The 26,838-nt window shown below is 25.7% G+C and overlaps 2 protein-coding genes across 6 annotated transcripts in view; both read left to right on the forward strand.

Moving 5' to 3' along the window:
• The window catches only part of LOC119607732 (arginine kinase), a 66,946-nt gene extending 43,218 nt beyond the window's left edge, over positions 1 to 23,728 (forward strand). For 4 of the 5 annotated variants that reach the window (XM_037961816.1, XM_037961815.1, XM_037961819.1 and 1 more), the window contains one exon: positions 22,091 to 23,688. In XM_037961816.1, coding sequence (XP_037817744.1) covers positions 22,091 to 23,174 — 1,084 coding nt within the window. In that variant the 3' untranslated portion in view covers positions 23,175 to 23,688. Of the gene's footprint in view, positions 1 to 14,462; positions 17,539 to 22,090 lie in introns of those variants that run through there. The other variant, XM_037961814.1, reaches the window with a different exon arrangement.
• Positions 23,729 to 24,025: 297 nt separating this feature from the next.
• On the forward strand, positions 24,026 to 26,717 carry LOC119607734 (1,2-dihydroxy-3-keto-5-methylthiopentene dioxygenase). Its single transcript, XM_037961822.1, has 4 exons — positions 24,026 to 24,274; positions 25,964 to 26,169; positions 26,235 to 26,328; positions 26,399 to 26,717. Exons 1-4 carry the CDS (start codon positions 24,152 to 24,154, stop codon positions 26,534 to 26,536), a joined length of 561 nt encoding a protein of 186 aa, XP_037817750.1. The 5' UTR covers positions 24,026 to 24,151; the 3' UTR covers positions 26,537 to 26,717.
• Positions 26,718 to 26,838: the final 121 nt, after the last annotated feature.

The raw sequence follows: 26,838 nt of genomic DNA on the forward strand, positions 1-26,838 counted from the left end.
TAAATAATTTTTAAAGAAAATATTAAATTATCATCAAATAATTTTATGATTTTGACCTTTTTTTGAAATGAAATTGACAATTTTGTATAAAAATTGTTTTGAAAAACGGTTTTCTCTAAAAATATTTATAAAAAAATGTTTTTTTGTTATAATTTGTCATTTTCCTAAAGTTCAGAATTAAAATATTTGAAAAGTTTAATATTTTTATGAATATTTGCCGTAAAATTATTAAAATTTTTCAAAAATATTTCATTTCAACTTTATTTTGAAAGAAAATGATAAAAAAACTAAAACTGAAATTTAATTTTAACTTTATTTTGAAACAAAATTATAAAAAATCTGAAAATTTCAAAACTTTTTTAATGAAATTTGTTGTAGAAAATAAATTTTTAATAAAATTGTTATGAAAAGTCAAATTTTATTATAATTTTATCATTTTCAAAAAGTTTGAAAGTAATATTTTTGTGAACATTTTTAAATTTTGCAAAATATTGAAAATTTTTCTTAAAATTTCATAAAATTTTTCAAATATCTTAATTTTGAACTTAATTTTGAAAATATTTTATAGTAAAATGGAAAATTTAAAATTTTTTTAATAATAATTTTACAAAATTTTGGAAATATCTTACAAAATTTTGAAATATCTTACAAAAATTTCAAAACGTTTTCAAAATTTAGCTAGTTTTAAAACATTCCTTTTAAAAATATTCAATTTTCTTCAAATATTGCAATTTTTAACTTTATTTTGAAACAAATTTGTAAAAATATTAAAAATTTTGCATTTAAAATTAAAAATTTTGAAATTTTATTAGGTATAATTTTGTTTAAAATTAAAAATTTTGTTATTTTAATATAACATTGTTTTATTTCGAAAGTTAAAAATTTAAATTTTTGTAAAAATTTGTTTATTTTTCAAATTTTAAAGTTTTGCTTAAACTATATAAAAGTTTTCTTTCAAAATCTTGTACCTAGATTTCTTTTAAAATTGATTTAAACTAAAATAGAAATATGATGCCATAAACAAAATTTAAAATAAACAAAAAATCAACATTCACACTATATTCTAAAAATAGGTCTACACACCGGCCGGTAAATAAGAACAAATTTTAACAATCTCTATTATTATTGTTATTTTTATACAATTTTGCTAAAAATATTAAAAATAAACACTTAGTACATATAAAAAATTCATATCAAAACTTATAAGAATTAAGTACACAAAAATTAGTTTTTCAATTGAACATTTTAACCCACTAGCGATAAGCTAATAGAGAAACTATACCTCTAATAAGAGGATAGTTTCTCTAATTTGTTAAAATATAAACAACAAAATTTCTTAAAGTGTTTGAATTCTAGAAGTATGACTACTTGTCTGCTGTATAGTTGTCATATTTTTTTTGTTCATTTATGATTATAGTTAATTATTCAATTGAGTTTTATTAAAAAACGTCTCTAACTTTTTTTTTTGTTTTCATACTCACTCTCAGTTTTATACACACTATAGACTAGTGTTATTTATCATTTAGTTAAATTAAGTGAACAAAAATAATTTCCATTTTGTGAGAGTTAAAGAAGGGGGGGGGGTATATTGAATAAGAAGACTGTTGTTATAAATCTAGAGAATTTGTTTTTTTTCTAAATACTTTAAGTAGGTGCCTACTTGTTGTGTAGAACTGTCATGTTAGATGTCTTGTTTAGTTGAAGGGAAAACATAACAAAACATATTTTTATTAAAAAGTGTGGCTATACATTTTTAAAAACGTAACTTTTTAATTGTTTTATTATTAGTAAAATATTTTTCAAAAATTTACAAAATTTTGAATGTAATAGTTTTCCTAATGTTTATTTTCTTTAATAAACGTTAAATTCTAATAGCATTCCCTAGATTTTCTAACACACTGGCAACCCCATTTGTATCAATACCCCTTTTTGCAAGTATCATGTGCAATGCAATGTAAACAAAATGCAAATGTATTTGTTGTAAAAAAAGTGCGATTGCTGCCATTTTATTTATGCATTTACTATAACACCCTATTTTGTGATGACAAAAGCTCTTTTTTTTCTCATAGCAAAATGTTTAAATAAATTACGCAATAGTATTAATTAAATTACCAAAGAATTTAAACAGAATTCTGCAAATAAACAATAATTATTAGCAGTATTAAATAATAAAGAGAAACTGACAGCAGTTTGGCGCTTAAATTTCTGCAACAACAAATGTTATTGTTTTGGTTATTTTGTATTATATTGAAGGGGAAAGCAAAAACATGTAAATAAAGAGAGTGAAACTTGTTAAAAAGCCTAGTAGGGGTGAGAGAGTAAAAGCTAAAAAGCTTTTAGAAGGTGTGGAACTTGGCTGTATATAAAAGTAAAAATGGTTTTGAACTTAGCTAAGAAGTATATTCAGCGTATTCTTTTACATCCGACATATAGAGGGCGCTTGTCTAAGCTAAACTAAAACTGTTTTTAAAGAAACTAAAAGTTTTTCAAAAGAAAACCGTTACTTTAGCGATTTAAAAAAAAAAAATAAACTGTTATATTCAAGTTCTATAGAAAAAATTGTTCTACTGAAATTTTTCACAGGAGAAACTGTTATATTTTAGTTTTATATATATAAAAAAACTGTTATATTTTAGTTTTCTATATAAAAAAACTGTTATATTTTAGTTTTCTATATAAAAAAACTGTTATACTCCAGTTTTCTATAGAAAAAAACTGTTATAAAAAACGGGTTTATTTAAGTTTTTCTCTTGAAAAAACTGTTATAATCAAGTTTTTCTATAGAAAAATCTATTATAATTAAGTTTTTCTATAGTAAAAAGACATATAATATAGTTTATCAATAGGAAAACTGTTATAACCAAGTTTATCTATAGAAAAACTGTTATACTTAAGTTTTTTATATGAAAAACTGTTATATTCAAGTTTTTCTATAAAAAAGCTGCTGTAATCAAGATTTTTCTGTAGAAAAAAACTCATAATTATATTCAGAAAAGAACTGTTATAAACATATTTGACTATAGAAAAAAACTTGTTTATTCAAGTTTTCCATTGAAAAAAACTGTTATACACAAGTTTGTCTATTAAAGAAACTGTTATACTCATAATTATCTCTAGAAAAAAACTGTTATACTTCAATTTTCTATAAAAAGCAATTGTATACTCAATTTTTCTATAAAAAAATATGTTATACTCAATTTTTTTACAGATAAGAACTGTAATTTTTATATGACCAAAGTGTTATACTGAAGTTTTTCTATAGAAAAAAACTTTTCTTTAGAAAAAAAACTGTTATAATCACGTTTGCCAAAAGAAAAACGTTGTTTATTCCAGTTTTTCTAGGAAAAAACTGTTATACTCAAGTTTGTCTATAGAAGAAACTGTTATACTCATAATTTTCTCTAGAAAAAACTGTTATATTTCAGTTTTACTTAGGAAAAAAAGCTGTTATACTCAAGTTTTTCTCTAGAAATAACTGTTATACCGAAGTTTTCTATACAGAGAACTATAAGTAAACTAAATATAAAACATTTTTACTTAAATATTTAATTTAAAGAAAAATTCTTTAAAAATTAAAAAAAAAATCTTTATAAATGTTAAAAAAAAAATCGTACATATTTTAAACTCAATTACATTTTCATATTTATGTATTTATGCCACATTTTTTTTTTTTTGCATATTATTATTATTAATTCTTTGGAATTTCAATGACTACTTCCGCCTGCCACTTGAAAAAAAAAACTAAATTTCTATAAATTAAATTAAATGTGTGCAAAAAAAATATATATTCTTGAGGAATTTTTATTTAAACTCTCATATTCAAACCATAATTATGGTTTAATTTAAAAATAAACAAACAACAAACTGAGTTTGCATATTAATTTAATGCTATAAAAGAAAGAAAAGATATTAAAGAAATGTAAAATTAAACAAAATGACTTATATTTATTCTTAAGAAAAAAAAAACACATTTTTATTTATAAACTGTTTTTTTTTTTTTCAACAAACAAACAGTCATAGTTAAACCAATTAAAATGGTAAGTGTTTGGATATAAAAATAAAAACCGCAGCCAAAAGAAATCTATAAAAAAATAACAGATTTTTATACCAACTTAAAATTGTTAAACAACGAATAAAAGAGGGGGAGTTTTATATTTAAATGAAATACTAATCAAACAGAAATTTGTTTTAAGACAAAAATATTATTCATTATACTTTAAATAATATAGTATTTCAATATAAATATAATTTTTTGTACTTTAGCGATTTTATTTAAATATATGGAACGACCCCAATAGACATACACATAAAAATGTCTGCTGCCTGCCTTATTGGCAATAAACTTTAATTTCCAATTAAGTCTTAAAAATATGCCAGCACTTGCCTTTAAGTTTTTGTTAATATTATTCAATATTAATCATTGAATATAATAAAATTGTCAATACAGTCTGCTAGACTTTATAGAAATAAATTTATATTTTTAATAAAATTTGTTTCTCTCTCTCTACCGGTAGTTAATTTTTTTCAACACTTTCGTTTATTTTATTTCAATTTTTTTTTTAAACAATAGTGTTGGCATCCGCAACATTAACAAATTGCAAACAAAACTGCAATTTTGTATGTCAGTTGGTGTTGTTACTGTTTTATTTACACTTTTTATGGATTTGTGGTGATTCCAAATACTACTTACATAATAATAGTATGTAATAATCATCAAAAACAAAAAAAAAAACTAAATTGAAAAGTGTGCGTTTGTTTTTTTGCAAAATACAATAATAATAATTGCATAAATTGAAAATGTAACTGGAATTTTTAATTAACCAACTGGTAGTTATTTTTCCATGTCAACAATTTGATTTGTTATATAGAAGTCGCGAGGGGTTGAAGAACTACAAAAATATAATTGAATATAATTAAAATAATAACAAAGAACAAGTTGTTTACTAATTTTCATTATAAAAACTTTCTCTTTTTACAAATTTGCTTAAAAAAACAAAATTTTGTTAATTTTCTAAACTTAAAAAGGAATAAACAGCGTTTTTTCCTATTAACCTACATATGGTAGCACCAAAATAATAACTTCTAATATGGCATCACACACAAACATGGCACAACAAAAAATGTAAACAAAACAAACTGATTTGTGTAAAGAGTGCATATGGCAACTCGTATGCATTAAGAGAAAGAAAAAAGGAATAACTTAACAGTTTTCTATAAGAAAAACTTGTATACTAAAGTTTTCCCCTAAAAGCGACTGTTATACTAGTTTATATTAACTGTTTTACACAAGTGCTTCTGTTATACTGAAGTTTTTCTATTTCAAAAACTACCCCAGTTTTCTATTTCAAAAACTGTAATACTCAAGTTTTTCTATTGGAAAGAAGTGTTCGCAAAATAAACTATTATAATTATAGAAAAAACTGTTATATTCAAGTGTTATTATAGAAAAAACTGTTAAACTCTAGTATTTTCCCTAGAAATAACTGCTATACCCAAGTTTTCTATATAATAAACTGTTATACTCCAGTATTTTTCTAGAAATAACTGTTATACTAAAGTTTTTATATAGAAAAAACTGTTATACTTTATATTTCCCTTAGAAATATTTATTATACTCAAGTTTTCTATAGAAAAAACTGCTATTTCCCTAGAAATAATTGTTATACTGAAGTTTTTATAAAGAAAAAACTGTTATACTCAAGTATTTCTACAGATTTTCATAACTTATAACAGTTATACTCAAGTTTTCTATGGAAAAAAATTGTTATACTCTAGTAATTTTCCTGGAAATAACTGTTATACTGAAGTTTTTATAAGAAAAAAACTGTTCTACTCTAGTATTTCTACAGATTTCCCAATATATAACTGTTATACTCAAGTTTTCTATAGAAAAACTGTTATACTCTTGTATTTTCCTTAGAAATAACTGCTATAAAAATGTATTTACTCACGTTTTTCTATGACGAAACTGTTATACACAATATTTTTTCTAAAAGTATAGTTAAAAAAATACTTTTCTTATAGAAAAAACTTTTTAATAAAGAATATTCTTAGAAAAACCTGTTAAACAAGCACATTTTCCATAGAAAAACACAGTTTTCCTTAGAAAAAACATTTATAACTTGGAAACAGTGAAATTTTTAAATTTCCAATTTCATTCTAATTATAAATTTATTAAATTTTTCTTTAACAAATTTTCTATGGTCATAAAAATTCTATTTTCATTATTTCAGAAAAAATATATATTGCGGTTTTTTGTTGAAAAAAAAAAAACAACAACAAATAAATTAATTACTGTCTTAATAAAAATAACATTTTGCTAAAATTAAATATTTCAAATTTAAAGAAAGACATTCTTTAGTAATTTATCAATTAATTGAAAAATTGAAGTCATTGTAAGATAAACTTAAAAAAAAAAAAACTAGGAAAACTACTTTAAAATTAAAACATTTTCTAATTATTTGACAGTTCTGACATAATTATGACAAGTTTCATTTCAAAGTAAAAAAAAAAACACTTGACAAATTGTTAATTAATTAAAAATTAATGTCATTATGACATAAACTTTATAAAATTAATTAAAAAAATACTTCAAAACTTGAATCACAATTATAATTAAAACTTTTGACAGCTGTGTCATAATAGCTGTAACTTTGACAAGTGGAAATTTTCTTATATTTCTGGGAAACAAAGAAGGGTGTTCGTTTAACGCCTTATACTCGCTTTAGCCTCTTTAGTTTTAAAATAAACATTTAACCATAAAAAAATAATAATTTAAGAACATTATTATTATTATGATTATTTTATCAAGCCATTTAGTTTTTGCAACAGATACGTAAGATTGCAATTATTATTATTTTTATAGCTTAAATTTCACTTTATTTACTGATGAGTTTTAAAAAATAAACATAAACAATTTTAAATAAATATTTAAAGAAAATGAAAAAAAAAATATAAAACTTTTCACAAGAGAGTAGAGTCTATCTAAAATGTTATCTTTTTCTAATCTATATAGTATTGAAAAGTTGAGGTTTTTACTTTGATTTGTGCCACAGAGTTAGTGAGAGTGAGAGAGTAAATTTTTGTTTAACTGTTGGTTTGGTTGGTTGACTGGTTGTTTAGACTTCAGTTAACGTGTGTTTAATTGTTAATCGAATATCATAAGTTGGCATTAACGGTTCGCGTGTTGCAATTTTGTTTTTCTTTTAAAAAACAGAAAAAAATATTTAAATAAAAAAGAAATGTTAAAAGTTTAAAACATTTAAGCACGCAGAGTTTTTTTTAATAAGTGAATAATTAAATATTTAAATGAAATTATTAATCAATTAAATAAAATAAAATATATTATTGAAATAATATTATATTAAATATATAAAATTTAATAAAAATAAAACAAATCTTTAGCAAATTCTGAAAATATTTATGATTCCTTAGAATTCTATTAAAAATTTGTGTAGATAAAAAGTGAAAGTTTTTAAGAAAACTAAAGAATTATTTAAAAAATCCTAAAAATTTTAATTTTTATAACAAAAAAATGTGTGTTATTTTCTTTAAATAAGCATTAAGCCTTTTTAAATTAACAATTTTTAATTAAAAAGTTTAAAAAAAATACCTAACAAAACTTAAATTTCATGGTTAATTAAAGCAAAACAAATAAAATTTTCCTTTTTAACTTTTTTTGTGTTATTGTACTAAGGCAACCCTTAAAATAACCGTTACTCTACTAAATGCCAAATATTTGTCAAATGTCTTGTCACTCAATTAATTACTCTTCTTCTCACACTTTATTGCTCTTATCTTCCTTTTTCTTTTGTTTCTTTTGTAAACAACTGCATGTGACAGGATTCGAGTCTTAAATATCAAATTAATGTTAAATTTGTGCAACACGTTTGTCATTAATTTACGCATTAGCAACAGTTTCACCCCTTTTTTTTGGGGGGGAGGAGGATTTATTTTTTGTTCTTTTGTTCTTTTTGTTGTGTTTTATTTTAATCCTTTTTTTGTGAAATAAATCTTGTTCAGTTATGGGTTATTTGTAAAAAACTGTTTAAACAACATGTGCAAGGTTTTAAAACTTTTTTCTTATTTTATTTAAATGAACTAAAAATCGATTTTACAATTAAGTACATTTTGTTGTAAATATTTAATAACATGTTATAATGACTAAACTCCACGCAATAGCAGGAGAAGGACATGGACGAGGTACAGTTAATGTACTAGTTTACTATGGGAAACATTGCAAAAAAGTTTTTAAATTGTAAAAATTTGTGGCAAACTAGCTCGAGTTCAAAATATATTCCAAATTACTCAATTTTCAAAATTCGTTGGGTAATTTTTTGCTGCCTCTAGTAACTCTATCTGGATAGTTACTACAAACATTTCGAAATTAGTTGTTGTTTTAAGACTTTCGAATAAAACCCCTTTTTTAACTGTTATCTTAACTTTATGACCTGATTGTAGTTTTTATTTTAAAATTATTTAAAAATCTAATCTGAAATATGTTTTAACTGTCATTAAGTGTCAAACTATTGATATGAAAGTACTTCAAATTGTAAATCAATTTTAAGATAATCTTAATTGAATTGTACTGAAAAAATCCTATCTAAAATCGGTCTGGGCTCTTAATAGAAAACATTAGAAAACTTTAGGTTTTATTTGAAAGATAAGATTTTCAACTAAAACTTTTCCAAACAAATTGTCATAAAAATTTATTCTTAAACTTGTAAACAACAGATTTTCGAATTATTAAATTAAATTTCATTGCAAACTGTCGAAAAGTCAACTTTCTTTTAGTAAATAACCGATTAAACGACTTGCTGTCAAACTTTTTATAAGAAAGTGTTACCACATTGTTAAAAAATCGAAGCTGTGCTATTTTTAAAATATTGAATAAAGTCAAAAGTTTCAAAAAGTCTACTTTGTAAGAATTTGCAAAATAGAACTTTCGCTGCGAACTCTCAAAAAGTCAACTTTCTTGTAGTAAATAATCGATTAAACGACTTGCAGTAAACCTTTTTATAAGGAAGTTAAGCGTGTTTAACTAAAATCGAGCGTGTTTAACTAAAATCGAAACTATCATATTCAAAAAAGGCGACTTTTACTTCAACTATAAAACCCTACATCCTGGCAAAAGTAGCTTATTATAATGTTTACACTATCATTAGATGTGGTGAATGCTTTATCCTACAATATCCCGCTATTTTTCTTAATAACTTGAGTCACAATTTACTTTTGACCTAAGTTGCATTATTAGTTGTTATAAGCCCTAAGATAACCTCTTCTAGCCCAAATATACTAAACTGCTACACCCTAAACACATGGAAAAAGGGGGTAGAATTTATCTCTATAAAACTTTCAATATTGAGTAAAATTTACTCTCTCTCTCTATACGCACGTGTAAATTTCAAAAACATATATATAGTTTATACTGAAGACACCCACCCACTCCCCAAAATCTACAAGTTTTCTGGCAACTAAACCCTTGCTATTGAGTATATTTTTTTCTTATAACTATATAAATATTTATTTCTCTAACCATTGCCCAGGTTTTTATGTTTATTATTGAGTTATTCTTGCTCCTTGACACCAAACCAATTATTTATAAAGCCCATAACCTATACAGTACTTTGAACTACTCATACCGTTAATACATTGGGAAATGTTAAACCTCAATATATACAATATTATAGAAAACCTAAGCAACTATTCCTATACAAATACAATATGTTTGTTAAAGTAGGGAAAAGTAGTTTAAGTTTTGTGCCATACTGTATATTTTGTATGATTTTTATAAATATAAGTCAAGTGTTTTTCTTTGTGTATTTGTATTTCAATACAGGATATAGATTGTTCAACACCTAAATGCCTGGTTTCCTTACCCCCCCATACAATCTTTGTCTTGCAATTTCAAGTGTGTGTTGTGTGGTGAGGTGCTGTGCCCGCTCTTTGGAAAACCTCAAAAACAATATTTGTATGACTGTTTATTCAACAGCTTCCTTTTTGTGCGTGTTTTCTATATATTTTTCCCAACTATTAGTTAAGAAAACATGTGTGGATATATCTCAATGTATGTTTAAATCATTATTTCTATGTTGAGTCTCAAGTATGGATATGTTCTATATATTATATTTGTTAACACTTGAAACGCACATTGTTTTTTTCAAGTGTTTATGAGAGTTTAAAGTTGCCATATAGAAAGACATTATAATTAGGCGTTTTTTTTTTTTCAATCGCAATAAGGAAAAAGGTTTGTCTTTGTAAAGAGAAGTTGTAAAACCGACTTTTAACAAACGCAAAAAGTCGAAGATGAAAAATTCTCAAACATTTTCTCATATTCTTTACAAACAAGTTGATGGCATCATTTGTAAACTTATTAAAAATGTTTGTCAAACATTTTCTAATTAGTTAAAGAAACACTCCCAAAAATTTTCCTAACTAAATCCCTTAGGGCCTGACCCTTTAAAACTTCTTTTCTAAAATTCCCTAAACTGCTAAACATGTTCCATACAAAAAACCACTCTTTTACTTAACTGTCAATTTCTATGCGTCATCTAACCATCCTCTAAGTAAACATTAGCACAAACTGTAACATCCCCATATAATTTATGCTGTTAAAGCTGTCAAAAATATTACACAAAGTAAAGATAGACAGGGTGAGAAAGATTTTAATAGACAATAGTAGAGAATATTTCTAACATATGTATGTATGTATGTTAGATAGAAAGTACATATGCATAAATATGGTGGTGGTAGCATAAAAATAGACAATTGAAATGCAATTAAATAATTTAGAAAAAAACAACAACAAAACAAAAGACCCCTAAATAAAAGTCAAATTCTACAAATTAAGTAAATAACACAAAACAACAAATGTCAGCAGCAAAGCAGAGCGAACACTAGGCTTAAAACAAATACTAAACTGTCAAACAACTAAAAATACACTGTGAACAAATTTTGTTTTTATTGCAACAGTTTGTAGGGTAAAAAACAAAGTTTACTAGAATTTATGTTAAAAACTTATTGTAAACAACTGTCAAAAACCTAATATACACTTAGAGAAAACATGACTAGGATTTCATTAGTATTGATAATATTTACTTTAGTTTTTGTTTATTTTTGTTTTTTTTTTTTTCTTAACTAATAATTAATTTAAAGCATGTTAGCAAATCATTGAGAGAAAAAAACACAATAGTTTTTCATAAAAACTAGAGCGTAAAGAAAATTTTTAAAGACAAAAACGCATAGTGTTTTTTATAAGTGAAGTTTGTTTTTCTTTTTTAATTTTTGTTTTCATTGTTAAATGAAATAAATAATAAGTTTGTTGGTAACTATTTATCAAAAAAAAAAAAAAAAAAAATGCTAAAAAATTAAAAATGAAATTTTTGTTTGAAGAAATGTTTGCAAAAACTTCAAAAAAAAAAAATTTAAAAATTTAATATAAAATATGAACAGATTTTAAAAGCTTATACATTTAGCTTAATTTAACTTTTTAACTTGTCATATTGAATGTTTACACTACCAGTAGACATAACAGTAACTAGTTGTATGTCGTTTTGACAGTTTGAAAGCTTAAATTGTTTCTTTTTACAAATTTAAAGAGATTTCTTTAAAATTTCAAAATATTTGCAATAAATAAATGAAAATGTTTCTATTTGTTATTAAATCAAAGTACCTTAAGTGAAAAAAGTACCAAGTTTTTAAATTAAACCGAAAGCGAAGAAAATTTAAAAAAAAATTTTGTACGACAATAAAGTATTTTCAATAAATTACTTTTAAAGGTCATATTTTTTATTAAACCAATATAACGGCAAAAAGTACCTTAAGCAAAAAAAGTACCAAATTTATTATTTCTATAGAAATTGAAGAAATTTTATACAAATTTAAAGAGATTTCTTGACAATTTAAAAAAAATTTTCAATAAATAAAAGAAAATGCTTATATTTGTTATTAAAAGAAAGACAATGTAAAAAGTACCTTAAGTGAAAAAAGTACCTAAATTACTAAAATTGAACTAAAAACGAAGTTATATTAAAAAATTTAAAGAATTTTTTAAAAAATATTAGAAAATTTTCAATAAATTCTTTAAATAACTTGTATTTGTATTAAAACAAATCAAATTAATAAAGTACCTTAAGGGAAAAAAGTACCAAATTATATATTTGAATGAAAATTTAAGAAATTTTTAATAAATTTAAAAAGTTTTTTGAAAATTTCATAACATGTTCAACTAAAATATTGAAAATTATGCCATTTAATATTAAAACAAAGAAATTGGTACTTAAGCTATAAGGGGAAAAAAAAGTACCAAATAGCAAATATGTAATTTGCTAATAATATTGAAATATTTTTTGCTAGAATTTTTTAAAATTTTTAACTTTTCTATAACGGTTGTTATAAAAATAGTACAGTTAGCAAAAAAAATAAATGACAACAACCCCCAAAGGATACAACCCACACCTCGATTTTGCCACCCTGTTTAACAAGACTAGCCTCTTTATTTAATGCTTTAAATGAATCATAGACGACAACGACATCCCCCTTTTTTAAAGCCTCAAATATACAACAAATTCCGGGTTAATTGTGGTATAGTAGTGTTGTAGTCATATTGTAAATTCCATAATTTATTGTGTGAAAACTAAAAGCTTGTTGCCTTAAGGAGGGCGGGGGGTAGAAAAAGAAATCCTTTATCCGTTTTTGCCGTTTTGTGTGTCATCACTGTATAACAATAATCCGGCTTAAGTTGTCCATATTATTTTCTTACATTTTCTTAATAAATATACAGAGAGGGCCTTTTAGTAGTTTGGCTAAAGGAACAAAAAAAAATTGTCAAGATTTATTGAAGTGTGTATGCGCTGATAAGTTTGTATTACCCTGCTAAGTTTTTAATAATAAATCAAGCAAAACTTTTCCTAGCGGAGTTCAGTTCCTTTTGCATTGTTATGGTTATAATGAAATTAAATCTATTTATCGTTTTGGGATTTTAATCAGTGCAATCAATATGATTTCTTTTTTTGGGTTTTCCTCTTATTCTTATTTTTTTGGTGTGTGCCAAAATAGCGGAAAAAATTAAGAAGAAGATTGGCTGCAAGGAAATATTGTAGTTGTAGTTTTCCAATAATATTTCAGTTTATGTCTATGGGGTGTAATTAAAGATTTATGGTTTTGCTACATGTTTTTATGTACCAAAAAAAAAAAGAAAGACAAGAAATTAATTTTTATTGCTTTTATCAGCTATAAAAATAAAAGAGAGGGAGGAATTTGTTATAAAAAGTATAGACATAGTGTATTATGGTTAAAAATTTGCACTAATTTTATGAAAAGATTCAATACAATATAACATAAGCTTTAAAATATAAGAAGAATATAAAGTGCGGCATAGTTTAAGGCGTTTTAAATAAAATAAAACTAAAGTCTAACACTCAAACTGAAATATTGATAACTTTTAATAATTTTTTATAAAATTTCAATAATATTTTTTTAAAAACCAATAAAATTTTAAGAAAAGATTCAATACAATATAACATAAGCTATAAAATATGAGAAGAATATAAAGTGCAGCATAGCTTAAGGCGTTTTAAATAAAATAAACACTCAAACTGAAATATTGCAAAATTTTTATAATTTTTTATAAAATTTCAATAATATTTTTTTAAAAACCAAGAAAAAGTTTCAAAATTTAAGCTGGAAACAACCAGAATTACAATATTCCTCCCAAAAATAGCAACATTTTTATAAAAACTTTAAAATTTATTAAAAATATTTCTCCAAATAAACACATTTTTCCCGGTTTTAATAGGCTAATACTCTTAAAGAAACATGTTACAAAGTTTACTCTCCACTAGAGGTCGCTTTCGAAATAATTTAATTAATACTTTTGGCCTAAACAAAAGATAAATCCCCTATTATTTACTACAATCTACTGGTAGCTGGATTTTTTTACAATAAACCGGCATTTATTTGCTAAGAATTGTAAAGAAATAAAGAAAATTTATTTAATTATTAATTTATTGTTAAAAAAATACGAAAAAACTAAATAATGCTAGCAGCCACCCTTTTGTCTTGCTCTCTTTTGGTGTTCTCTTCGATAAACAAAAGCCACCCTACGCTCAATTTCAATTCAAATAGGAATCTTTAAAGCCGAGCATCATGACAATATACACGAACAAACACCCACCCAGATAAATGACAACTACAATAACAAAAAATTGAGCACAAATTTTAAATTTGTGAAAGACAAAAAAAAAACTAACCAAAGATGGAAATGTCAAAATTTTAATTTAAAAAAAAAAACTAAAATTAAATTAGATTTCAAAAAATCCTTTAAAAAATTAAGAAATTAAAACGTAATTAAGTGATTTGTTTAAATTAAATACTTTAAAATCTCTTATTTTAACTAAAATCCAGAAAATTTTCAAAAGTACCTTGAGAAAAAAAAGTACCAAACTGCAAATTTACCCATAACATAAAGAAAACTTAGAAAAATTTTTCAAATTTCAGGAAATTTTTCAATATTTTCCTTAAATTCTTTATAAGCTTTAATTTTTGTGCAGAAACAAGAAAAACTAAAAAGTACCTGGGAGCAAAAAAAGTACCAAATTTAAAAATTTTTAATAAAAATAAAAAAAATTCTAAAATTTAAATATATTTCTATTTAATAACAAAATATTTTCCCTTTAATTCATAAAAATGTTTTAATTTCTTATAAAACCAAAGAAAATTAATAAAAGTACTTTAAGGGAAAAAGTACCAAGGTTCAAATTTGAACTAAAAGCAAAGAAATTTGAAAAATTTAATGAAATTGTTGTACATTATTAATCAAATTTGCTATGAATTCTTTAAAAAACCCATATTTCTTAAATAAAAGAAACTTCCAAAAAAGTACTTTAAGGAAAAAAGTACCAAAGTCTAAATTTAAACTAAAAGTGAAAAAATTTCATGAATTTTATAAAATTTTGACACAATAGCCATGAATTTGCTATAGAAATTTAGAAAAGAGTAGTATTTCTCATTAAAATTAAAGAAATTTTTAAAAGTACCTGTAGAAAAAAAGTACCAAATTTCATATTTGAACTGAAATCGAAAAAAATAAGAAACTTTTTAAGAGATTTTCATAGAATTTCCAAAATATTTTCAATAAACTCTTGAAAATTATGCCATTTATTATTAAACCAAAGAAATTAAATAAAGTACCTTAAGAAAAAAAGTACCAACTTTCAAATTTTAACTGTAATACCAAAAAAGTTCAATATTTTTGTAAAATTCTGTATAATATGGAAATATTTTCTTTAAAATTGTTTTATTTTTCATTAAATGAAAGAAGTTTAAAATAGTACCTTGAGAAAAAAAAGTACCAAATCAAAAATTATGAACCTAAAGCCTATAAATTTCTATATTTTGATTACTTTCTGTGCAATATTGAAGTATTTCTTTTAAACTTCCTTATTAAGGGGTTTTATTTTGCTTTAAATCTAAAAATTTTAAAAAAGTACTTTTAGAAAAAAAGTACCAAGATTTAAACTTAAGTTTACTTAAAAGAATTTCAACAAATTTAAAACAAATTTTTTTGAAATATTGTTTAAATTAAAGAAAACATTTCTCCATTCTCTACAAACTAAAGTAATTTTTAGTTTGGTACTAGGGGGAAATAAAAAGTACCAAGTTTTAAAATAAGAATTTGTGGTTAATAAATAAAATTATAAAAATACTTGTAATAACGAACTATTTGTTATTTCAAACACTCAAGGTACTTTTTTTAAAACAAAACCGCAAAATAATTGAAAAAAGTACCTTAAACACAAAAAGTACCAAACTAGAAATTATTAAAATGAGCTTAAACGGGACCAACTTAAATGGATTCAAGTAAGCTGCTTTTGGTAGCATGAGCTTAAACTAAAGATTAAATAAAAAAGTAGTTAGTTTTAAAACTAAACCTATCCAGCCCTGGTTTTAAAGTACTGAGTACTAATGGTACACCCAAGTATTGTATAGCATAAACACATAGAGCATTTAACGGTATAAAATACACTTGCGCTAAAAGTATGCCGGCTGCTCTAGAACACACACATACATGCACATACATATGTAGATGATATGTATGCAGCCACCACCATTATTATTGAGATACTTTAGAACGAGCTAAACGTTGTTGTATCGTTCATTACAAATTTTAATTTCCAACCAGACTTTAACAGCTTAACACTAGTAGCGACAGGATTTGGAAGTTTAGTTCCTTATAAATTTCCGAGTGTGTTCGTTTGTTGTCGGTAAAGCGCGCGCTTGCTAAATTAAAAAGAAAAATAAAACAAAAATTGAAAATAAAGAAAGAATTGGAAACAAATTCTAACTGAAACAACACCAGAAGAAGAAGAAGCAGCAAAAGGAAGAGCAGCAAAAAAATTTTTATATTAAAAACCAGCAATTTTTTTGTATAGTATATAGTATACTTTTGGGCGCGGCAAAGCAAGCAAATGAAGAGTTTTTTTCGTCAAAAGAATTACTTTAATTTTTTCTAACAAAATTTATATATAAATTAATAAATAAATTTAAATTAAAAAAAAATACCCAACGCACAAATTTAAAATAATAGTAATTTATCAAATAAATCAAAACAGTTGCACAAATCAAACCATAAAATAGCAAAGAAAAAAAAACCAACTAAAATAAAACTAAAATTTATAAAAAGTTGTGAATTTTTTTCCAAATATCTAAAAGAAAACTAAACGAAAATCATAAATTATAACGTCCTTATAAAGAAAACCAACGAATCATTTAATTAAATTAACTTAACAGTTAAAAAAAAGGAAAAAACTAGATTTTTGCATTAAAATAAAATATAAAAAAAAACTTTTTTACTTATACTAGCAAATAGTTTAAAAAAAAATCATACATACAACCCACCACTTTTTCAAACAAAAAAAAATCCCCTCTTTAAAATAAACTATTTAAAAAAAATAACACACATTTTCTTACAAGACAGCGCCCTAGTTGAAAACTTTTCAACAAACAACCAAGCAATCCTTAAGAAAACATTCCGCTAATTTATTAACCAAAATAAAATAAAGAAAAAAACATATATATTATTAAAATATATATATATATTAAAAGAAAGGAAACAACAACCAAAAAAGTGTGATTTAATTTTTTTACCTGCTAATTAATTTAAGCTTAAAAAGTAGTAGACACAACCAAAAAACAAAAACTTTTTTAGAAAAAAAAAAAAACTATATTTTTTATCATAAACTAAAAACATACATACATACTGTAACTTTTGTGACCAAAATCGCCAAATTTTTATAAAAAAAAATTAAAAAAAAAACTTTTACCTCTATATCTTAAATAAATCTCTTACACACTCTAAAACACACACATAAAAAAAAACTCATACAAAATGGGCGGTTGCGCATCCAAGGATAAAAAGGACAAAGTGGTTGATGGTGATGCTAACGCCGCTAATGCTACTGAAAACACCGCTGACGGTGACAAAGCATCAGCCGCCACTACAACTGAGGCAAATGGTGATGCTACCACTAATGCAGAAGGGTGTGTATTTTTCTTTTTCAAATTTTTTCCATAGATATGGGTTTTGATATGAATTTTCATTTAAAATTTTGGGGGTTTTGAAAGTTTGTTAAACAAAAAAATAGGTTATTGTATGGGAACATTAAATATTGTATATTTTTATATATCATTAGAAAGCTTGGAATATTTTTTTGTAGCAAAAAGTGTTAAATTTGTAACAGTTTTTACAATTTAATTAATTTTTTTTTTTGTCAATTTTCACTATATTAATCTTCTTAAATAGTTCTTTAAGAAACCAAAAGCTTTTAAAAACCATTTTGTTTTGAGTTTTTTTAAACTCCTTAAAATTTTATTGAAAATTTTAAACTTTTAGTTTAAGTTTAAAAAAAAATTAGGGAGGGGTCGCTAACATATGTCTTTATATACTTAATACTATATAAAATAAAGTTTACGAGTTCTTCACCATATGTTTAAACTTTATAGCAAAAGAAATTTTGAAATTATTTTGTAAAAATTTTGAAATTTTTTGCAATTTTTAAGAAATTTCAAATGATTTTCAAGGAATTAAAGAAAATTTTGAAAGTTTATATCTAATCTAAAGAAATTTTAAAAATATTTAACGGTTTTACAAATATTTTCAAAATCTTAAAACTTTTGAAACCAAATTTGTTAAAGAAATTGATCTATTATATAATTTTAAAGACAATTTTCAATATCTTTAACAAATTGCATCGAAAATCAAACTGTAAAATTTGAATCTGTTATAGAAATTGTTTTTAAAACTTTATTTTGTTACGAAAATTGGCCATATTTTCAAAAATTTTGTCTTAAAACTACTGAAAACCAATAATGAACCATTATAACCTAAAAATTTTGACTTTGACCGTTATTTCAACTCAAAGGTGGGCCCCCTCTTCCCCCTACAAATGTGACAATCAACAGGTTTTTGTCTCCATCTTTGTTTACATTGACTCGAACCGAAGAAGGCTTGACCAAAGCCCCGCAAAACAAAGCAATGTAATCGAAGGTCTCATACAACTTGTCCCTTTTAAAAGGGGGATTGAAGTTTTCTTTGACTTTGACGTTCAATAACTATCGATCAATGATCTTCACATCAAAGTCTCTACTTCTCCAAAAGCTTTAAAGTTAAGATAAAAAACTTTAATCATTCAAACTTAATTTATAACAGAGACCTTTCAAAATCCAAAAATAGAATCAAATAGATCTCAATGAGTAAAACTGATCTTAAAAATTTTCTATTAAAATCGAAAATTTCCATACATTTTTACATAATCATAAAACTAATAACTTGTAAATCATATTATAGATCAATATAGAACAATTTGAAAGATTTTCAAAAGCGTAAACAAAATATCAATTCACAGGGAGAGAGTAAAAACTTTAATGATCAATAATGATCTAAAATTTCTCCTTTGAAAACAAAAGTTTCAAATCCCAAAGTCGATCATAGAAAAAACTTTTTGAAAATCCTATTAATCTCCAAAAATATAAAATTTTTGGAATATTTTAAAATTTGAACAAATTCTTTGAAAAAAATTCAAAATTCTCAAAAATTAAAAAAAAAAAAACAAAATGTGTTAAATTTTTCTTTTAAAATCCAAAATTTCAAACGATTTTATTCATGATCATAGAACAAACATCTTAATACTTCTATTAATCTATGAAAAGATTAAAATTTTTGAAAATTTTTCAAATTTGGAAAAAAATTCTTTAAAGAAGCTCAAAATTTTAAAGAAATTCTCAAAATTTTAAGGAAATTCTCAAAATTTTAAAGAAATTCTCAAAATTTTAAGGAAATTCTCAAAATTTTAAAGAAATTCTCATAATTTTAAAGAAATTCTCAAAATTTTAAAGAAATTCTCATAATTTTAAAGAAATTCTCATAATTTTAAAGAAATTCTGAAAAATGTTAAAGAATTTTCTTGAAAATAATTTTAAATCTGTTAAAGATAGCATGAAATTTGTTTAAATTTTAAAGATTTCTTAAAAATTCCACATTTCAAAAGATTTGAAAATCCTATACAAACAAATTTTCTCAAAAATCATTCTGAATCTGATAAAATTTGTTCAAATTGCGGAAAATTTTGTTAAATTCAAAATTTTGCATAAATATTTCTTAAAAAATTCCAAAATTTAAAACAATTTTCAAACTTACACAAAGAAGTTTTGTTGGAAATCATTCGAGATTTCAAAAATGTGGCAAACTGCTAGAAAAATTTTATAAAATTAAAAGTTTTAAACAAATTACTCCTAAAATTACAAAGAAATTTCTTTAAAATCTTTAAGAATTTTAATAAAATTTGTAGAATTTGGTATAAATTTATAAAAATTAAAGAAATTATCTGAAAAGTTCTCAAAATTTAAACAAAATGTTAAACAATTTGAAAAAAAACTCATAACTGATTTAAAAATTACTAAATTGTAACAATTTAAATTGAAAAGTCTTCAAAATATTGCAATTTCAAAAACTTTTAATTAAAAATTCATCATTTTCAAAAGCACTTGCTTTAATATTTGTATTAAAATCAAATTTTCCTATTACCATTTCAAAAGTAGTCTTAGGATAGAACGGATATAGAACTTAATAATAATCACAAGTATCTCTTCTACCATGAAAAATTTAAATTTTTCTATAAAATTTTATTGTCAATTTCTTTTAAAACAGAACACATTTACTTAGTTTTTATTCATCATTATTATTATTAACAAGACCCCACTTAATTTGTTTAAGTACTTGGCAAATTTATATATCTACTTAAAATACAATATATTTTTACAAGGAGCATGTCATACAGTCATAATATAGACTCGTAATCTTGTTTAACTATCATCAACGTCGTCTTCATAGTCATACACTTATCATCATCATCCTCATTGTCATCATAATCAACATTTTTATGATGGTTTTGGTTTGAAGATGTTGTTTTCAAAAAAAAAAAGAATAAAAAGTAACGTATGATGGACAGACAGACAGTGAAAAGCTTATTTGTTAATTATAATTATAAACTTCCAATTAAACTTTATTCTTATGACTTTAGTAAGAGTAGAATGTATTAACTTAGTGACTCAACTTTTACTTATCTTAATTATGGTCTTCATTTAACTCTTATTGTCAAGTAAAGTATACACCCTAAAATGTTAAAATCTTCCCCCTATTAATCCCCTTAAAAACTTTTGGAAATACTCTAATGTTTTAAAACAGTTCCTAGTCCTTTACTTTTTAAATTAAAGCAAAGAAAGGAGTTGTTTTTCAGAAAAAAAAGTTGACGTCATATTAATTTTAGACTTTATAGTCTGGAAGAGTAGGGTAGAATAGACTCTGGACAAACTAAAGCAAGTACAAAAAAAGAAAAGCATACAATTATGCAGGCATGCATGATTTGTCATACATATAGCTAAAGCCAAGAGCAACCACCAGTTTAATAAATCGCGTGCTAAAAATGCATAAAAAGTCATTCCTCACAACAACAGACATAAAAGCAACAGTCGCCGTTGATGAGGAAAAATCTCCACCCCTGCCCATAAAAAAAAAAAAACAGGAAAAACCCAAAACAAAGTGGTCACACAATTCTTACCCATACCGGCATTAGCATGTTTTTATATCTACTCACCTAACTTATACATAATTTTGTACTATATACTATTTAAACTCTGGTTATATGTATGTATACAACAAAAAAAAAAAGACGAAGTATTCATTACACACAAAAGACAATGACAGCGGCACTCCTTTAAAAAGCGCATGTCACGTGTCCGGCAGCTCTTCCTTTTTCTAAGGGAGAGTTTTTCCCTTGTATGTAAACTCATACCCAAAAAAAAAACACCCTTTTCCTAGGAAAATATTTATTTTGCTGCAAAACTAAACGATGACGAAGTTTTCAGCGCTGAATAAGCAACACAAAAGAGTTCATTGCAAAAAAACGAGGAAAAACAACCCTGAACTTGTTTTATAAAAAAATAATCATTAAATTAACATCTTTATCAGATTTTAAACAAAATTTAGCTAAATTAAGCAAAATCTACAATATTCTACAAAAGGCGGGAAATTTTTTTAAACTGGCAACGCCTTTTTATGAAGCATTTTGCTTCAAACTAAGAAAGCTCTAAAAATTATTAACTTTTTCATCATTTTCAAATATTAAAATGCCATTTAATTAGATTTTAAAGAAAATTTCAGCAAAAACCCTTAAATTTGTTTAAAAAGTGGGAAATTTTCTAACTGGCAACGCCTTTTTTTCTTAAAACTTTAAAACATTATTCTTTGTTTAAAACCCTAAAAAAATTTGAAATTAAAAAAAATTTAACCATTTTATAAAAAAAATTTTAGCAAAAAACTGAAAAATGCGTTTCTTAATAAGAATTTGTCATTTAACACAAGTTAGAGTAAAAACACCCCAAACAAATCTTAAACTTAAAAGATTCTGTCAAAAATGGTGTGAAACTGCAACACTGTAAGAAGCTTTTAAATAGCAAAAAGTTTTAATAAAACTTCACAATAAATTTAACAGTTTAACTAATTTCTCTATTTTCTCGTTATCTCTTATCATTTTAGTAAACAAGACACCATGGTTGATGCTGCTGTTCTTGCTAAATTGGAAGAAGGTTTCGCCAAATTGGCTGCCTCCGACTCCAAGTCCTTGTTGAAGAAGTACTTGACCAAGGAAGTCTTCGATAATCTAAAGAACAAGAAGACCCCCAGCTTCGGTTCTACTTTGTTGGATTGCATCCAATCCGGTTTGGAGAACCACGATTCCGGTGTCGGTATCTATGCTCCCGATGCTGAAGCCTACACAGTATTCGCTGATCTTTTCGATCCCATCATTGAAGACTACCATGGTGGTTTCAAGAAGACCGACAAGCACCCTGCCCGTGACTTCGGTGATGTCTCTGTCTTCTCCAACTTGGACCCCAACAATGAATTCGTCATCTCTACCCGTGTCCGTTGCGGTCGCTCTTTGCAAGGCTACCCCTTCAACCCCTGCTTGACCGAAGCCCAATACAAGGAGATGGAAGCTAAGGTCTCCTCCACCTTGTCCGGTTTGGAAGGTGAATTGAAGGGTAAATTCTACCCCTTGACTGGCATGGAAAAGGCCGTTCAACAACAATTGATCGATGATCACTTCTTGTTCAAGGAAGGTGATCGTTTCTTGCAAGCCGCCAACGCCTGCCGCTACTGGCCCTCTGGCCGTGGTATCTACCACAACGACAACAAGACCTTCTTGGTCTGGTGCAATGAGGAAGATCATTTGCGTATCATCTCCATGCAAATGGGTGGTGATTTGGGTGAAGTATACCGTCGTTTGGTGACCGCTGTCAACGAAATTGAAAAGCGCATCCCCTTCAGCCACGATGACCGTTTGGGCTTCTTGACCTTCTGCCCCACCAACTTGGGTACCACCATCCGTGCCTCCGTGCACATCAAGGTCCCCAAATTGGCCGCCAACAAGGCTAAATTGGAAGAAGTTGCCGCCAAATACAACTTGCAAGTCCGCGGTACCCGTGGTGAACACACTGAAGCCGAAGGTGGTATCTACGATATCTCCAACAAGCGCCGCATGGGTCTCACCGAATTCCAAGCCGTCAAGGAAATGTACGATGGTATTGCTGAACTCATCAAGATCGAAAAGAGCATGTAAGGTGTTACAACTCTGCAACCCCTTAAACCCCAAAAAACATAGAGCCTACGGCTAGGCCAAACATCTTTGTAGCCGCTAGATAACCAACGTTCGGTGGAATTAATTACAACAACATCAACACACTTTATAATAATGTTCTCTTGCTTTTCCCTTTAAAAATTCATCTGTAAAACGTTTTTGAATTAAAGAGTGTGCGTTTCTTGGCATTTTTCTTTTTTGAATTTAACGTTCTTTAAGTTTTCTTTTCCTAATTTAAATATTTTGTGTTTCATTTTGTAACATCTCTATGTAACTCTCTCTTAGGCAAAGCAACACACAAACAAGATCTCTGTGTCGGAAATTGAGAACATTATTTTTAACCACCAATATTTTTGTTTTTAAGTTACAAACACTTTTTATTTTATTTATTGAGAACAATATATATTTAATTAATAAAATTTAAAAACCAAAAAATAAAAAAAAATATTAAAAAACACAAAAACAACAACTTTGAGTTATAAACAAAGCATGAGAAGAGATTTGTATTTGTATTAACAGCAACAAACACATAGAACTACAACAACAACTTTAAGTAAAATCCTAAACAAAAACATTGATAAACAACAACAACAACAAAAAAAAACAAATTAATGAACACAAAATATTTTTAATTTTAAGTCTTAAGTTTATAAAAAGAATTAATTATTAAAAATAATAAAAAATTAAAAAAACAAATTGGTAGAAGTTTTATTTTCATACAGATTTCCGTTTCCTGATAAGAATAACAAAAAATTTTGAACTGGCAATGCTTTTTTTCATCAGTGTTGCCACTAGTTTATAGCATGATCTGTCTAACTTATGTCAACAATCTGGCTACTTTTTCTATTTGATAGTTGAACAAGGTTATCATTTATTTATTATTTAGTGAACAGTCGGACGTCTGATTAAACTTAACTCTTTCTTTTGTGAGTAAATTGAGTGTATTTTTGGGAATAAAAATGGTTAAAGCCTGGTTAATGGATAATGAAACCACCGATCAACGTTTGGAACATCATCGTAATCCTCCAACATTTATTTCATTGGAAGAATTATTCTCTAAAACCGGTGTGGAACATTTTCTGGTATGTTCGTTTATTAAATGCAATTGTTTTTGTTTTGTGGATGAAGAGTGGTGAAGGGGATTCTTTCCTATCTGTTGTCAAGTTGTTGTTTTTATAGAGTATCTTTTGTTAGGGTTTGCCATAGTTGAATTTTATGATAGTTCCCCATTTGGGAATAACTAAACCTTTTTTGAAAACGACTAAGTGGTCAAGACTACAGTATAGGGTACACTATGGAATACACTATAGACTATAGACTAGACTATAGACTAGACTGTAGACTAGACTATAGACAAGACTAGACTATAGACTAAACTATAGACTAGAATATAGATAGACAAGACTATACACAATCTATAGACTAGACTATACGATAGACAAGACTATAGACTAGAAGAGATAGACAAGATGGACAACTAGATAGACTATAGGCAAGACTATAGACCAGACTATAGACAAGACTAAACTATAGACTAGAATATAGATAGACAAGACTATACAATCTATAGACTAGACTATACGATAGACAAGACTATAGACTAGAAGAGATAGATAAGATGGACAACTAGATAGACTATAGGCAAGACTATAGACCAGACTATAGGCAAGAATATAGACCAGACTATAGACTAGACTATAGACAAGACTAAAGACTAGACTATAGACAAGACAATAGACAAGACTATAGACAAGACTATAGACCAGACTATAGACTAGACTACAGAGAAGATTAAAGACTAGACTATAGGCAAGACTATAAACAAGACTATAGACAAGACTAAAAACTAGACTAGAAATCGACTAAGTGGTCAAGACTACAGTATAGGGTACACTATGGAATACACTATAAACTATAGACTAGACTATAGACTAGACTGTAGACTAGACTATAGACTAAACTATAGACAAGACTAGACTATAGACTAAACTATAGACTAGAATATAGATAGACACGATCTATAGACTAGACTATACGATAGACAAGACTATAGACTAGAAGAGATAGACAAGATGGACAACTAGATAGACTATAGGCAAGACTATAGACCAGACTATAGACTAAACTATAGACTAGAATATAGATAGACAAGACTATACAATCTATAGACTAGACTATACGATAGACAAAACTATAGACTAGAAGAGATAGACAAGATGGACAACTAGATAGACTATAGGAAAGACTATAGACCAGACTATAGACTAGACTATAGACAAGACTAAAGACTAGACTATAGACAAGACTATAGACAAGACAATAGACAAGATTATAGACAAGACTATAGACCAGACTATAGACTAGACTACAGAGAAGATTAAAGACTAGACTATAGGCAAGACTATAAACAAGACTATAGACAAGACTAAAAACTAGACTATAGACTAGATTATGGACTGAGCTATAGTTTAGACTATATTATAGTCTATAGATTATGGACTGAGCTATAGTTTAGACTATATTATAGTCTATATAGAGTATATTATAAACTAGAATATATACAAGACTATAGACAAGACTTTTGAATAAACTTAACGGACTAGATAATCGGCTAGTCTATACTATCGACTATACACTATAGAGAATATGCTATCTACTAGTCCATAAACTAGACTTTATTTATAATAGACTTTCATATAGAAATTTCGTAGAGCCAAAGTTTGGTTTTCTAAGCCTCTGAGAGAAATTAATAACGTAAAAAATCATTTCAGATCAATGCCGATAACTATCAAAATGATAATGTTTTACAAAACTTGCGTAAAAAACGAAACTATAGTTATGAAGATGAAATTACCTGTTCGGAAAAATGTTTAGTCGATTATGCCAATAAATTGAAATCATTCTTTACTGAACATTTACATACCGATGAAGAAATACGTTTGGTTTTAGATGGTTCCGGTTATTTCGATGTAAGAGAGTAAGTATTCTATTACTAAATACATAAAAAGTTTAAAAAATTTTACTTTTATAAAATAATTACAGCAATGAAGAAAATTGGATTCGCATTGCGGTAACTAAAGGTGATTTAATTATTATACCAGCTGGCATTTATCATCGTTTTACTTTGGATACTAATGTTAGTATGATTTCGATATTTTTCTTATAAATATTAGCTATAAATTATGAATTTATTTCTTATCTTTCAGAATTATATTAAAGCCAAACGTTATTTTGTGGGTGAACCTGTTTGGTTACCATATAACCGCCCTGCTGATGATATGGATTGTCGCAAGGAATATTTGAAACATCAACAGGAGGGTTTTAAACAATTAAATAAAGTTTAAATGTTGAAATTTTAAGATGTGACTAATTGCAGCTTTTATTTTTAAACAAATAACAATTTACGTTTTATATAAAAAAATTTATGTTATTTAGTTGTTAGCTTGTCTTACTATTAATTAGTACCCTAAAATTTGATATTACTAAATTGTGTAATAAAAATAAAATATAATTTTATTGGAAAAATGTGAATTAGTTCATTAATTTCTTTGTAAGGTTATTAATGATTAATAAAAGTTTTTCAAAAATTTGCAACATAAACCATAAGCAAAAAAGAAAACAAATGCCAATAATGCCGAAATAAAGG

Source organism: Lucilia sericata, unplaced genomic scaffold (genome assembly GCF_015586225.1).
Source record: "Lucilia sericata isolate MDLA Ls3-8-SP2 unplaced genomic scaffold, ASM1558622v1 Contig000738F_arrow, whole genome shotgun sequence".
NCBI classification, from domain to species: domain Eukaryota; kingdom Metazoa; phylum Arthropoda; class Insecta; order Diptera; family Calliphoridae; genus Lucilia; species Lucilia sericata.